Source organism: Penicillium odoratum (assembly GCF_028828045.1).
Source record: "Penicillium odoratum strain IBT 22623 chromosome Unknown utg000002l_segment0_segment0, whole genome shotgun sequence".
Lineage (NCBI taxonomy): Eukaryota > Fungi > Ascomycota > Eurotiomycetes > Eurotiales > Aspergillaceae > Penicillium > Penicillium odoratum.
The window spans coordinates 2014330-2029306 of record NW_026643144.1 but is presented as its reverse complement, the minus strand read 5'-3'; the positions used below and the strand labels follow the sequence as shown (position 1 = coordinate 2029306).

At 46.8% G+C, this 14977-nt stretch overlaps 4 protein-coding genes across 4 annotated transcripts; 2 read left to right on the top strand and 2 right to left on the bottom strand.

Moving 5' to 3' along the window:
- Nucleotides 1–604: 604 nt before the first annotated feature.
- On the top strand, nucleotides 605–2386 carry N7520_002756 (cytochrome P450; the record flags this gene model as incomplete). The annotated part of the gene is made up of 3 exons (XM_057136691.1): nucleotides 605–737; nucleotides 799–1635; nucleotides 1692–2386. The coding sequence occupies 3 exons, from the start codon at nucleotides 605–607 to the stop codon at nucleotides 2384–2386; spliced, it is 1665 nt and encodes a 554-aa protein (XP_056999377.1).
- A 1059-nt stretch (nucleotides 2387–3445) lies between these two features.
- On the bottom strand, nucleotides 3446–4985 carry N7520_002755 (uncharacterized protein; the record flags this gene model as incomplete). Its single annotated transcript, XM_057136690.1, has 5 exons — nucleotides 3446–3715; nucleotides 3788–3899; nucleotides 3954–4676; nucleotides 4749–4800; nucleotides 4871–4985. 5 exons carry the CDS (start codon nucleotides 4983–4985, stop codon nucleotides 3446–3448), a joined length of 1272 nt encoding a protein of 423 aa, XP_056999376.1.
- A 4138-nt stretch (nucleotides 4986–9123) lies between these two features.
- On the top strand, nucleotides 9124–10898 carry N7520_002754 (sulfite oxidase; the record flags this gene model as incomplete). The annotated part of the gene is made up of 2 exons (XM_057136689.1): nucleotides 9124–9350; nucleotides 9422–10898. The coding sequence occupies 2 exons, from the start codon at nucleotides 9124–9126 to the stop codon at nucleotides 10896–10898; spliced, it is 1704 nt and encodes a 567-aa protein (XP_056999375.1).
- A 170-nt stretch (nucleotides 10899–11068) lies between these two features.
- Nucleotides 11069–13462, bottom strand: N7520_002753 (uncharacterized protein; the record flags this gene model as incomplete). The annotated part of the gene is made up of 3 exons (XM_057136688.1): nucleotides 11069–12950; nucleotides 13007–13320; nucleotides 13388–13462. 3 exons carry the CDS (start codon nucleotides 13460–13462, stop codon nucleotides 11069–11071), a joined length of 2271 nt encoding a protein of 756 aa, XP_056999374.1.
- Nucleotides 13463–14977: the final 1515 nt, after the last annotated feature.

The window sequence follows — 14977 nt, the reverse complement described above, 5'->3', positions numbered from 1 at the left end:
CCTTCGGGGCAGGCGGTAGCAACAAAGGATTCTTCGAATTGGAAAACCCCCGCTAAGGAAATCAAAGATCGTGGAGGATAAATTGTCGTTTGAGACAACCCAAAAAAGGTGGGTAGAACACACGACCACTTAATATATGTAATCACATCTCGCCGTGGCTCGGATGGGCATATCCCGCACGGTGTCTTCCGTTGAGAGATGCGCATATAGAGTGAACCACGACGGCTAGAGCGAGGTATGATGAAACGCTTACCGAGAAGGGCGTCAGTGATAGATATTTACCGAGGAAGCCAAAATTTTCAATTCTAACCGAAGGACCTTGAAGTGTAGTTGGAGTATCTTGCCGCTATATCCGTAAACCGAGCTGTTTACATAAACCGAGCTATCTGCCCACCGACTCGACATATGCCGAGATAAAAAGGGTAGTTCTGTGCCGAGTCAATGGAAAGTTCTCACAGCCTCGCTCGTCGGATTTAATCGCTGCTGAATTTGTCGGAAATGTAGTCAACCATAGGCCTATATTTAAACCAGAAATCATGCAATCTGACATTTCCCCGAGCCGGACACTCGATTGTTTTTTTTTTATCAACACTTTTAAGACATCATGCCTGTACAGAAGTTTTATCTCCTTGGTGATCATGTCACGTCCGCAAAAGAGATTGAAATCGAGACGAATACCGACCTCGACGGACTAAAGCACTTGATTGCCGCGCACTTCGCCATCGTTGAGCCAAATGGTAGGTAACACCGGCATTCATCATTATACACTTCGAATCAAAATCTCTGACACTGCAATAGGAATTGCCTTTCAGTTCGAAGATGTGGAAATCGTCGAAGTACAAGACGTCATTTGTGCTCAGGGATGTGTAGCGATCACCATCGATGGCCATGCCGTCCGTGATCCCCCAGGTCCAAAGGGTTTACCTGTCCTGGGAAACTATTTGGAGATATACCCTGATCACCTAGGCAATCACCAGCGACTTTTTGAGCGACTCGGTCCCGTTATACAAACTAATAACATGGGGCGCGTGACCTACCACACGAATGATCCAAACATCGCCGCAATTGCCTTCGCCGAATCCGACTTTTTCACCAAAGAAATCAACAAAGCCCATCCTCTTTATGCCCTGAAGACTCCCAATGCCGGGGTCTTCTTGGGTGATACCGATACACCTGAGTGGAGAGTGGCTCATAAATTTTTGCCCCCTGCACTGGGTCCTAAGGCCGTTCGCCATTACGCACCTACCATGCAAAAGACAGTCGAAGATGCCTGCAAAGTATTCGATAGGCTAGATGAGCAGGGCGAAGCTTGGAATGTCTATCAGTATATGCTCAAGCTCGGTGCTCAGGCCGTGGGCAAACTCACTCTTGGCTTGGACTTTGAGCACTTTACTTCGCCTGACGCACCTCTTCACGAAATGGTCCACCTGATTGCTGAATTGCTTTCTTTGAATAAGAAGGTAACTTCCAAGGGTAACTGGTACAGTAGTCTGCCATTTGGTGACCCTGCCCGCCTCAAACAAGTCAAAAGCCGTATCGAGGGTATGATCGAACAGTCTATCCAGAATGCTGCTAGAGGTGGTGTAGACGATCTGCCTTTACAAGATGCTGCATTGAAAGCATCAAATATGGTTGGTTAGTATTTTCAGTCACCGTTGCTGATAATATAATTTAACAATACTTTAATCTAGACTATGCCATTCGTGCTACTGATAACAAGGGTGAGAAATTGCCGAAGGAAAGCCTTGTCTGGGCTCTTGCCGTTGCGACTGGTGCCGGTTTCACAACGACGAGTTCCCTACTTTCATGGCTTATCTACGGCCTGGTCACCTACCCAGGCATGCAGGAGAGACTTCTCCAGGAGCTGATTGATAACGATTTCAACGATGAGACAGAGATCACTGCCGATTTCACTGAGAGGTTGGTCTTCCATGATAAGTATATCAAGGAAATGCAACGCAGACACAACCCATCTTTCCAACCTGGGCGGACCGCAAAGACCGACCTTATCCTTCCAGGTGGCTACAGACTCCCGAAGGATGCGGTTATTATTCCTGCTCTCCACCACATTCATAACAACCCGGAACTGTGGGACAATCCTCACAAGTTCGACCCTGACCGTTGGGATACTCCGGAGGTCAAGAACCGACACAAGGCTTCCTACTTACCATTTGCTGCTGGTCCACGAATGTGTATCGGGTTCAACTTTGCGCTCCAGGAGATCAAGGTCTTCCTACCAAAGCTGATCTACAACTATAAGTTTGTTCGTGAGGGTGATGGACCCATCGAATATGATCCGATGTTCCAGCTTATTCGCCCCAACAACTTGTATGTTCGTGCTCAGAAGCGCGTCAAGTGGCCCCCAAAGTCCGAGGCTGCTGTTTAAAAAGCTCTTCTTCAGATCCCTGGTCTAGCTTTGATCTCAAGCTTGCTCTGCACTTAAGAACGAGTGCGTTGTTATTGTTTCATTGTCTGGGAAGTCGTTATTTTCTTTTGTTGGGCTCTTTGTTTCATTATGCTGTGTTCAATTACAACGCGCCATTGATTCCCTTAGATCCCTTCTCTACAGAGCCAATTATCTTTAGATTTTCAAAGGTCGCCAAGTCGGCAAATGCTCTATGTACCGCCCAAATTACTCTTGTACTCACTAACGCCGATGCAGGAACATACCCATGGCTCCGAATTCATTGGCACCCTACAATATCAACCTTTCAAAATTTGCTTTTTTACTGCAAAATTTTACATATATGGATACGTTGGAAATACGTTCATAGTCTACTTTAGCTAAAGGGGTATGTACAGGAGTAGATGCACAGATGCACTTGACACTACAAAGTACTTTCAAAGGGTAGGTATACTTGAGCCCTGGAGCCCTGGAGGCTGACTGGTTAGGCTGTATAAAACTTTGTTTGGTCGAGTACTTGCCATGGATACATACGTTCCTGATCAGTCAACGGTGTCTAAGAGTTATTTAGAGGGTACGTGGAGCCATCTCCGCCGAACCAAGACTTCCCCGAACTGAATTATTCTCCAATACGGATTATTTAAGGAGCAGCGTGGCCGCGGTGTCCCCCAGTAGGAAATCTGTGGGTATTCGAAGGCCACTAATAACGTGTTTTGGCGGCTAACCACCAGAAATTCAGTTTTAGTAACCGCCGTTCTCGCCGTCCATAGTAATCAACATTCCGGCCATATGCCGATATAATAGTACTAACAATTTGCCGCGAAGAATAGCATTCTGCAATGTTCCGTTGCCAGAAAGAGACTGTGAATAAGCTGTTATCGACTATCTTGACATGGTAACTGTCAAGGATGATGAGCATCATATTGCAGTATATGGTATTCTTTGTCAATCCTTGAAATACTTGATGACAGGATCTACCTAGAAGCAAAGAATACCGCAAGTATTACAAAAATTGAATGATGGCTTCTAAGATATCAAGGTCTAGAGCCGGGATCGCTCGGCGATCAGGCTGGAAGAGTTGGGTAGACTATCGATAGCTGAACGATCGATCTGGTCGATCGTCTGAAAGCCGGCTTCCTCCATCAGAATATCGAATTCCGCAAGGAAGCTTTTCATCACATGTCGCACGCCATGCTCACCTGCAATGCTAAGTCCCCATACCCAAAGGCGTCCCAGAAACACGAATTTGGCTCCTAACGCAAGGGCCTTGAAAGCATCGGCAGCGCTACGGACTCCAGAATCGAACATGATCTGTAATTAGTGATTAGTTCTTGATTTTAGATTGAAATTCAGGTCAGGCATCTGGGTCTCCCGAAAACATACGTAGATGCTATCTCCGACAGCGTCGACAATCTTCTCCAGTGCATCAAGGCTAGCGATAGCGCCATCAACTTGTCGACCAGCGTGGTTTGTGACAACGATGCCATCGATACCACTAATCTACCGGTTAACATACTTCAGAAATAGTCCGTAGTGATCAGCGACGTACATTTCAACGCATTTCTTCGCAGATTCGACGCTCTGGATACCCTTCAGGCAGAATGGCCGACCACCACTGATTCTCTTCCACTGGGCCATCGTCCACTGGACCTTCTCCCAGGTATGAGCACGGCCATGCCAGATGTTCTCGTCGATCCACTTGGCACCCGCCTCTTTAGGGTGTGTCTTGGGATCGATACCGGCCTCTTTCAGGCGCCTTTGGAAGACAGGGTCTTGTAGACCAAGATCGCCTGCTCCATGTTCATGATAAAATGCATAATTTCCGGTGAAAATGTCATTGTGGCGCCATCCAAGAGACCAGGTATCGGTGGTCAGCATACAAGCATCAAAACCAGAGTCCCAAGCACGCTGTAGCATGGAAATTGTCTGCTCGTCATCATGACTTTGATACAGCTGGAAGAAGCGAGGTCCTTTTTCGTTGGCCTTTCCAACATCCTCGATACTGTAGCTGCCGGCAGAAGAAAGGCAATAGGCCAAATTCAATTCTTCAGCAATCTTTGCAACAGAGAGCTCACCAGTTGGATGATAGATGCGGTTAATGCCAATGGGAGCAAAACCGATAGGAGCCGACACTTTGTGGCCGAAAATCTCCGTGGCCGTGTCCCGGGTATTTGTGTCAACTAGAGTTCGCGGTATGATACGGTGACGGTAAAATGCCTGGCGATTTGCCAAATGGGTCCAGGAGAGACCTGCATTGCACGAGGAGTAATACCTAGAAATATCCTGTTAAGAACCTTGGCAACATTTATGGCAAAGTGTAGCTGAGAAACAGAGTAACACTGACCAACCTCCTTGAGACAACTTCTCCTTTGCGAGTTTTTCAATCTCAGCTGGATCTGTTCCACCATTGCCAAGGGCAACACATTAGGTCATCATAATAAAAATAAATGCAGAGACGCTTCATACCAGTATTGAAGATCGGGTACTGGCCAAAGTTTGAGTTCCAGAAGGCATCACGCCGATAAAGCGACCACTGAGGGGTGGTTCTCAGCTTGATGTTGGGGTTGTTCGGGTCGGACATATTTGACGCGACTGTACTGAAGAACGCTTTGGGAAATCTTTCGGTGAAAAAGAAGCTCTCAGGGTGGTGAGATTAGACTAACTTGTTGTAGTTGAGACTGGAAGGCAAGGGATCGGTATTTATAGGGAAACGCTACGCGAGAAAGATATCAGAGCTAGCTACTATCAAGTTCCCCCTGGTCATTATGTTCGTAGTGGGCCGGCAAATTGAGATACTTTTGACGTCACAGTTTTTCAAGTGACTGGATATCAACCGTAGTTACTAATGACGACCGCAGGTCATAGATTCGTAACTCAGGACGGGACTCGTGGGGCGGTGTATAACGCTCGGAATCTGTCGGCCGAGAGGGAGATGAACCTACTCTGCTCTTGCTAGATACCTTGGACTGCTAAGCATCCCGGAATAAGGGTCTAACTATTATTGACTTTTGAGAATACAAGTTCATTTTCTGCGTGGTATTTGTTCAAGACCTCGTTTAATGATTCCTGGAATCAGTCGAGTCAGCAGCTGCTGGGTGATATCCCACCGTTTTTCTTACTTGGATAAAGCTTTGTTTTCAATCCCCTGTCCAGTCGATCTTGCGCTTGGAAAGTTGTACTCGTCGTCCCAATGCTCTTTAGCTGGTAATAACGGCCCCCATTCTTTCTTGAACCTTTTCCAGCGAGTTTTGAGTTTCGTGGAAAGCTGTATGGGTGCTGATCCCTTCTTGGTACCGATGTCCTCAATATTCCTTACAGTCGACTTGTTCATGTCCTGATATGGTCCCAAGTCAGTGATGCGTATGCTAGTGGCTGAGAATACCACTTACGTTAGAAAAGTGGTTATTGGTTTTGGGAGAATGTGTAATTCCAGAGTATGGGCTCCGGCTGGCGATTGTGCCGCGTCAGGCCGATTTATACCCGCCCCAATTTCACATAGCAGCCACCACCTTACTAGCTTGAGTCAGTGCACATGAAATCTCAATGGTAGAGATTCTCAGAATAGCTTGCCTTGCCTCACCAGGCTTCACACGCTCAATTTTTCTTGTTCTCCTATTGCAAGGTCATCACTTGCGCAATGTGTTGATAAATCTTTGCATCACGTATTATAAATGGAGCTCAACGTTTCTGCTCCAGTTCGACGTTGCATATATCTTCCTCAATAAACATACGAATTACATTCTCGTACCGCTTTGGTCCGAGTTTCCCTTACCTTCAGTTTCGCATAGTGACTGGGCATTAGAAGTGAACAACCTTTGGGAGTTCTGACAGCAAGTTCTTCACAGCGTCCACTACAATGAAGAATGAGGTCATACATGCTATGCAGGCAAACTAAAAGAGGAGGCTTTGATCAGAACGAGCAAGCTCCAATATAATATACTAGAGGAAAGGTTTTCCTCGTTTCCTCTTACTCAACCACTTATGTTAGAAGGTGCTGTTAAGAAAGTAACCAGAATAACTTGAAGGACTAATATTCTAAAAATAGATCTCTCAAAGTCTGAAGATTCGAGACTAATCACTCGGCCGAGTACTTGGCTCTTCTTGACCCCGAGTCTCTGCCGGTGGGTAGCTTCCACTTTTTGGACCGAAAATATTCATCTCGTGTGGTAGGTGCTGGTCAAAAGATATATCATTCATAGATGCTCAGTCCAATAAATCATGTTGACTGTCAATAGACCTTGAGCTCGATTCCATTATCCAAAGGATCTTTACTTTCGATGTATTGAATTCAGTCGATTGCATCACTCCTGTGTATGAGTCGAATTTCAATTACGGAACCTCTACTGAGACCCCATTCAACTCATTGCAATTCATCATGGCTTACTGTTGAAACTTACATCATAGCATTTGTTCGGCCGATAGTTGTTCAAGCTTACCCTTGAAAACTGATGGTCGAGCCGAGGTGAGTCTTCGCTGCGTGGTACAGCTCCATTGAAACCCATCCTGTTCTTAGCGGCTATTGGGTAGGCCCGATGATGTGAGGCTGAGAATTTCCATTGACTGGTAGATTTCACTCTCATTGATGAACGTCTAGAGAATCTTCTGTCCTATGATGAGGTGAAGGCTACCAACGGAGGTCTTGATCTCGTTAACTCTGCGGGTGATCCTCACTTTGGGCTCGATTTTATCGGTATTTTAAGCACTGCCGTCTAGTGGCACTGCCTGATTTCCGAAGCAGGTAACTATATGATAGTCGATGTCGATCTTCTACAGCCCGTATCGCAAGGCGAGTCACCCTAAACCTTTCTAATCCCTTAGTGTAGCCAAATATTAACCTGAACTTCTTTGCTAATGACCTGGATCTTCTGGCAATGTGTGAGGGCGTTCGCTGGATCTACGGTGTCTTGACTAACGAAACTGGCTTCAAAGGTATCATAGTCAAAGAATATCCATGGAAGATGGCTCTCCATTCCGATGAAGAAATGAGGACATGAGGAGGGCTGTGCTGGTCCAAAGACAGACTAGATCTCGTAAGTACGCCCCCTGATAATGCTGAAGGAAGCATTGACTTCTTCTCTAGATCACTGCGGGACGGCACGAATTCACTTGGGTGTTGTTGATTGTGAACTCCGACTGCACAAAGTAACTCCGACTGCACAGAGTGTACAATCTCAGGATTGTGGATTTGTCCATAATTCCCGTGACCCCTGATTGCTGAATTTAACACTCTGCCGGGTCATGATCTGGAATTTGGGTATATCTAGAGTATTCTGGCTTAGATTCACGCCTTTCAAGCTCGCTTCTCCCATTTGGTCAAGCTTGCGTAGAGAGATTTCGTTTGTAGTTATGCATAGTTCGCGTAGTCCGGCTAGCCACAGCTAAACGATATCTTGTATGAGCTGTACAATATCTTTCCGTACGGTGGGTTCTCCGCCCATTAGACGAATCTTTTAACGCCCCGAAACATGAGAGATGAAAGATAAAGAATTTCCGGCGAAGTCAAAAGGCGGGCCTGTGGCGATACGTATAACTCTGAGTCGGGCATGCAGGACAAAGACCGCAGATCCTACCGTTCTGTGACGCTGATCCGGGTACAATCATTCTGACGAAACTTTTTTCCATAAGTAAGTCAGAAAAAGGCTTGATCTATTCGTTGAACGATCAGTGACGCCGAGATGTCTATAGAAGTAGCCTGGTCAGGCTATGTGACTGCCATGGTTCTCTTCTCGAGGATGCACAATTGACTATCTCAGTTGGTGTAGACGCCTTCTTCCTAGCCTGGAAATTCGGATAGCTCGTTGGGTTTCAAAAATTTCGAGATACCTGACGTGAATGCCTCCACCTTGTGAGGTCTGAGCGCAAAGCCAGCGCATAGGTGCATCATGCATTCCTTACCCCAATCGGATGTCAACGCTGTGCCACATTCTTGCCGGCGGTGAGTCTCTCTGATACGCTCCCATCGGTCAGAAAAAAGCTGAAACAGAATGAGGCAGCAAGATCCTTATTCGGAGGAAAAGCGTGGGGGCAAGAGCATAGAGAACCTAGACAAACAAGCACTGGTGTAAACAGAGGTCACCTGACACCCATACCCAATATGGAATCTCGTATTTTGATAATCAATTACTCTCAATCTAAAGCAGAGCTTGCTTTGCCGCCGCAGAGTTTCCAGTGGAATGAGTTCGTATCGGTCTCAAGGTTTTCACCGATCAGTCAACGCAAGGGATGTGACCCCACCCTTCGACGCCCCTCCAGCACGAAGCTGCAGCTAGCTAATGTAGTATGTTTGCTGGGAATGGCTCCTCGAATTGCTCGTCGACAAAAACTCCTGTTTATTTTTCGTCCTTTTGACAGTTCCCATTATCTTGCAGGGCGTCTTATCGATAGCCAATAAAATGGGTTTCAACATTTGAAGTAATTGGGTTTTACGATAGTGCTTATGAGTCGTGACGTAATTCAAATGCCAGCGCCACGGTATGAAGTTAATTGGATGAGATGTATGTTCTCTATCCGGGGAAGAACTGTTAGCGGCCGCAAGGGGGACCTGCTTGTTGGAAATTCCCACTCCAACAATTATTCCAACACTGAAGGATGACCTAAATATAAAGAAGCTTCCGCGCGGGATTTTCCATCCAATTTCCTGCTCAACTTCTGAATCCAATAGCACTAAAATTACCTACCCCTCAATATTATTTTGGAGTGCACTTTGATATCTATTCACAATGGCAATGGAGCTGCCAGCGTCGTTGGACACTACCAATCGTCCAGATGAGTGGAAGATTGAACAAGGCATGGCAGGCCACAAGCTGCCCATCCTTGATCAAACTGGAAGCGACACCGTCCACATTTATCCTCCAAAGGAGGCAAAAGTGACTAAAGATCAAGAGGCCATCGCATCGGTGGGGAATCGTACCAAGTTATTCGCCCGCGAACGTGTAGGTTGGAAAGGGTACTGTTGCCCCATTTATTATCCATGATTTCATAATAATAGGAAGAAGCTAATGATGAATTATACTGAAGATACATTGAGTGGGAAAACTATCCTGAGAAAAAGGCCAAAGCACACAAGATCCTCACTTCGCAGACATTCGCTCCATGTCCTGATTTCAATTTCGGTCCAATTCCAGACACCAACCCAGTCCTTCCGGGTAATGACTTCAAGGATTGGCATGCTGCTATCGGAGGTGAACTCGCCACTACAGCAGACGATTCTTGGAGATGTGTTCTCCGTGAGAAGCATCCGGATATGCTGCATCTTCTGCAATTCCCTTACAATGGGGAGCCCCCCAAGCGGCTGGTCACCTCGAAGGCAATAACACCCAATCCTCTGCACTTTGTTCGGAACCATGGCGGCATCCCGGTAATCGACAAAGACAAGTGGGAACTTTCGCTCGATGGGTTGGTGAACAATCCCAAGACCTATAAATTCAAAGATCTCCTGAACGAGAGCAAATTCCCACGCATTGAGAAGACGGTGACAATCCAGTGCTCGGGAACCCGTCGTATTGAGCAAATTACCCTGTACGGCGGTCAGGGAGATGAGGTTCCCCAAGCACCATGGGCTGAGGGAGCTATAGGTACAGCACGCTACCACGGTATCAGCTTGAAGAAGCTGATTAAGGATTGTGGGGGTCTCGTTAAGCCAGCTAAACACCTCGAACTCTACGGTGCTGAGACCTACTTCAAAGATCTAGAGGTGGGCAACTATGTTGTCAGTGTCCCATGGTCCAAGGTCAAGGCCAACGAAGTCATCCTGGCATGGGAGATGAACGGTGAACCTCTGCCAAAGATCCACGGGTATCCATTGCGTGTAGTAGTACTGGGATACATTGGAGCCCGAAGCGTCAAATGGCTCTACCGCATCAAGGCGATTGAGAACCCGTCTATCGCACCAGTCCAGTCCAAAGAGTACCTTTACTTCAACCAACAGGTCGGAAAGTACAACCTGCGACCCACAGACGGCATCCAAATCCAGGAAATGCCTGTCAGTTCAGCAATCATGTCCCCCTTCACAAAACAAGCAGTCCTCCACACAGGAAGGATCCGATGCAAAGGCTGGGCATACTCTGGCGGTGGTCGATGGCCCGAACGAGTCGAACTGTCAGCAGATGGTGGTTTCACCTGGTACGACGTGCCACCGGAGAACCTATCAAAGAAGGGAAAATGGACCTGGCGTACCTGGGAATTCGACTTACCTTGTGATGTTGAAGGATGGATTGAGATTGTATGTCGGTGCTGGGACAACTCCCTCAACACGCAGCCCCTTAATGTCCGAGCGGCGTGGAATTGGGGTCTGCATGTCACGTCCTCGGCTCATCGCATCAAGGTCTATAGTATCAACAAGAGTCGGGAAAGAACGAAACAGCGTTTGGATAAGTTTGAGCAGCTGGGTATCCCCTTGGCTCCTCTTACTCACTATGATGATGTCCCAGGTCAGACACAGGAGGAATACAAGCAGTACTGGAAGGTGCATGAGCCACGGGATGTCGATGAATGATTTCTTGCAACCGTGCTCGTTTGGATAACCTTGCAGTATTTGCAGTGTTTACTTTCAAAAATGGAATTCAATAATCACTTTCTAGTTAATTAATTGCGAATGACCAGATCGTATCATATTCTTGAATGTTTATCGCGGTTTTGCCGTCTGGGCACCAGGTGCAAAGCCACTCAAATATAGTCTATGAAAATCGGACTTGTGATAACTTTCTCTCCACTCCACTCTCGACCAACAAAATATATCGAGCGTGACTCTATTTCTTGACCATTGAACAACGCTCTTCCCTGTATCCTTCGTGGTAGCTCCACGCTTGGGATTGCTTCAACACGGATAAATAGCTCCGCACCACCAAGAATATCTACCAGCTTTCCATCTGGACGTTTGACCTCCTCCCAAGATGTCTCGAGCTCAAATGTAGGTTGGGCTTTGTGAGGGTTCTCGGCTAATGCGTCTCCAACCTTGACATATCCCCCCAGTGAGCCTGCCACGCGTATCGTTCGCGGGAAGCTCTCGCCTTGCAAAACAACATTGACCCCGTCGATGTCACCACTTGTCTTGCTCGAAAATTCCACTGAATTTCCTCCTCTTTCCCGAGCAAAGTCTTCTGTGTTGTCCTCGAGACCTCCGAACGGCACAACATCCTGCACAACACTTCCCGAAACAGTAATAGTTCCATTCCAGACAGCTTCACGGTACCGGTCATACAATCTCGCTCCACCCCAAGTTACCCGCAAGATTGTAGCAGGCACGTCAGACTCCGACCAAAAGTGTCTTCGCCAGATTAAACCGGATGCATCAAAAGCCTCGATAGAGGAGAACCCCTTCTCACCAAGGAAATGGTAATCCAGCTCTAGCGTTTCTTGATTTGAGATTTTGATCTCGTCGCCCTGCATGGCAGACCCATCGGCAGTTTTCACCAGCCCTACTAATCGCTGACCAGTAGTTGCGAAAGTGCGACGGGCTCGTAAAGCATCGGCCACATCTTGACGCTCGAGTCTCGAAGCCAGAATCCCCGTGAGACCTCCTCGAGTACCGAATACTGCAGTTCCGGGAACACCACCGCCACATCGACCGCGATGCTCATCGGAATTGGCGCAGACTCCGAGTCTCCAACCCCTACGGACGGCATCACGCAGTAGCCACTCAAACTGGCCCCATGCACTGCCAATTTCGACAAGGCGCTCTAGTCGAGGATGATTCCATGCCAAATTACAGCGACGACCGCCAACATGAGGGATAAGGAGATGGTTCTCTGCTTCCCTGGCGTAGATGCAGTAAACCTCATCCAGTGGCCAAGCTCCAGGGACAAGATCTTTGGGGCCATGCTCAGACCATTCAAATGAGCGGGCAACATTACCATGGCGATCGAACGGGAACTCGGGTGGATTTATTGCTGGATCAGCGAGAAAGACAACATTGTGATCTCCTCCTGCTGCGGAGTTTCCGCACCACTCGTTACCAGGGAAGATGACGAACTCGCCAGGCTTGTTGAGTGATTTTATCAACTCCGTTGTCCCGTCCCAGCGGTCTTTTGTGATTTGGAAGTCATTGGCAGTGTATCCAAGAACATCAAGCGCAGCAATTTCCCGGCCATATGAGAAGTTATATATGGATGACTCGGTTCCCACAGTGTCGTCGGAGTGGACGTGTAAGTCACCGAAGAGGGCCTTTGGGACTGAGAGGTCAGAGCATACTGTAATCAGGGTTCTTTGAGATGCAATGATATTGGTATCCTGAGCTTTCAAGGTCACATCAACCGTGTAATCCCCGTCGGATTCTATGCTCAGGTTGGAAAATATCGCGTTGGTCCAGCCGTGGCTTGAGAGAGAAACTTCACGTGCCCTCACGACCTTTAAGTGTTTGTCTGAAATTTTCAACTCAAAGGACAAATCTCCAAGGTCGCTGGTCACATTTCCCCAGATATCCTCGGCGTGCGAGTGAACTGGAAATGGAACAGAAGGTTGCAGGACTCTAGGAGAAACAGTTTGAATGCGATGGATAGGACCAGCCAAGATGTCCCAAGAGATGTCGGGTTGAATTGGCGCGAAACGACTGTTACGAAAGTCAGTTTCTCATGCTTGTGCAAAACTAAATCGATAAATACTCACGAAGTCCCGACAGGATCAATATAAAATCTCCAACGGAAGTCCTTTTCTACAAAGGTTTGAGCTCGCGTTCCTCTTGCCCCATAGCGACGGTCTCCCAGGCGAATGACAATCCGATCACCAGGATTCATGTAACCGTCTTGAACATCCACAATAACAGCCTTTTGAAAGGGTCGCTCGTGGCCCTTTTGGTCGAATCGGATCCCCAGTGACTGTACTGTCGCTGGGGTCTGATCGGGGAAAAGGGTGTTCGGAATATACTCCGCGCTGACATAGTTGTCTTTTGTACGGTCTGATGTCTGAAACAGCGCCCAGTCCTAACAATCCTTTGGTCAGGTTAAGCTGTCTTCTTTAGAAATATCAATTATACTAATGATAACTAACCGAGTAAAATTTGAAAGTACCCTTGATCCAAGCCCCATCTGCTAGTCCAGAAGCGCCAACTTCATAGTCGAGCATGACTTCTGTCCACTCACCCGCCACAAGAGATTTCACATTACTTTTGACTCGACCAGTGAAGGGCAGACTTTGGTGTACTCATAGAGTCCTTTCGGTGCAGAGTAATCTCCTGCTAGCTGGAATCGGTCATCGGCGGTGAGGTTCTTCATACTGCAGATACCCACTTGCGTTAATATAAACTGGAATGAGTCGATTGATGTACAGAAACAAAATATTAGATTCTTCACTTTATTATATCAACTAAAGAGCGACCTCGGGACGAGGGGTAAGAGGATCGCCAACGTAAGCGCCCCACGCCTGTACCCACAAAGGTTGATATTGCGCCATAATAAGACGGCATTTCAACATTTTTGCTGGCCTATTGCGATTAAAACTAGGTATTGAAACTACCTATGACTGGTCATTTCACATATATTTGCTATGAGTATCATTGAATATAAGCTTATTTCATATTTAAAAGAACAAGCTCCTGGGATGGTGCACAATCTTCAAAGAACTCAGTGCTGTCAATGGACTCACTATTGGCTTCGACAACGACTTTCTCTTCGACTAAAATAAGGACTGTCACGCAGAGCCATCAGACTTCATTCTCGCTGGTGTCGACTGAGAGGGTCTAGTCCTCACTTTGACAGGCAGCTAGGGCCATGGTCGGCTCTAGGAATTGGACAGAGCTACTTAGATTGTACCAGTACCCCGAGGCACTTGTTTGTTTCAAGATGTTTCTGTATCTTGGCCAAGAGTATTCGGAGCGAATGATACAAACATGAAGTATGCCCGGGAGAAATTTGCAATTCTCGATTTGCAGCTCGTGAGTTCTTTAAAATATGTGAAGACTCAAGGGCTAATCGCGCGATCCAGAGACGAAACGGGATTATGTGTCCCCGAGCGCAAGGAAGACCCAATACAAATTCTGGCATTGGTATTTGATCTAAGTCATGATTAAATTGAGAATTCCTTTGGTTGGGGTAAGAATGGCTTTGATAAGACCATGATCAGTCAATTGACTGCATAGATGCTCCATGGTAAAGTGTTGAATCTACCTATCTCTTGAGGAACAAAGACTTTTGCTTCTCAAGTATGCAAAGATGTCTTTTGGCTTGATCAATCCAGCTAAAGCGCTTGCGACTTTTTTAACTTGTTCTATTCATTTTTACAGTGGGGGCAACTTCCCACAAAAATAAAACAAAACAAAAACATACAACAGTCAGGATTCGCATGTGGTCACCCACCATACTACTAACTAACCGGCGTGTGGCTTAAGTACGGCTGAGCGGACGGGAAGCCCTGTTCTCCACACCCTATGGTCGTATGTACTGAGCATCACTTTTATTTGAATTATATCTTGCACAAAAATGTTCGATTTCCACATACCTCTTTGGTCTGAATTGGCTTTTGATGCTTGTCTCGATTTTTTTAGTAGCTCTAGAGAGTGACGTGCAATCCCTCTCGTCCTGTCTTTTGACCAAGGCTACTATACTAACAAAGTATTATGTCTAGGAAGGAAGGAAACCCTCG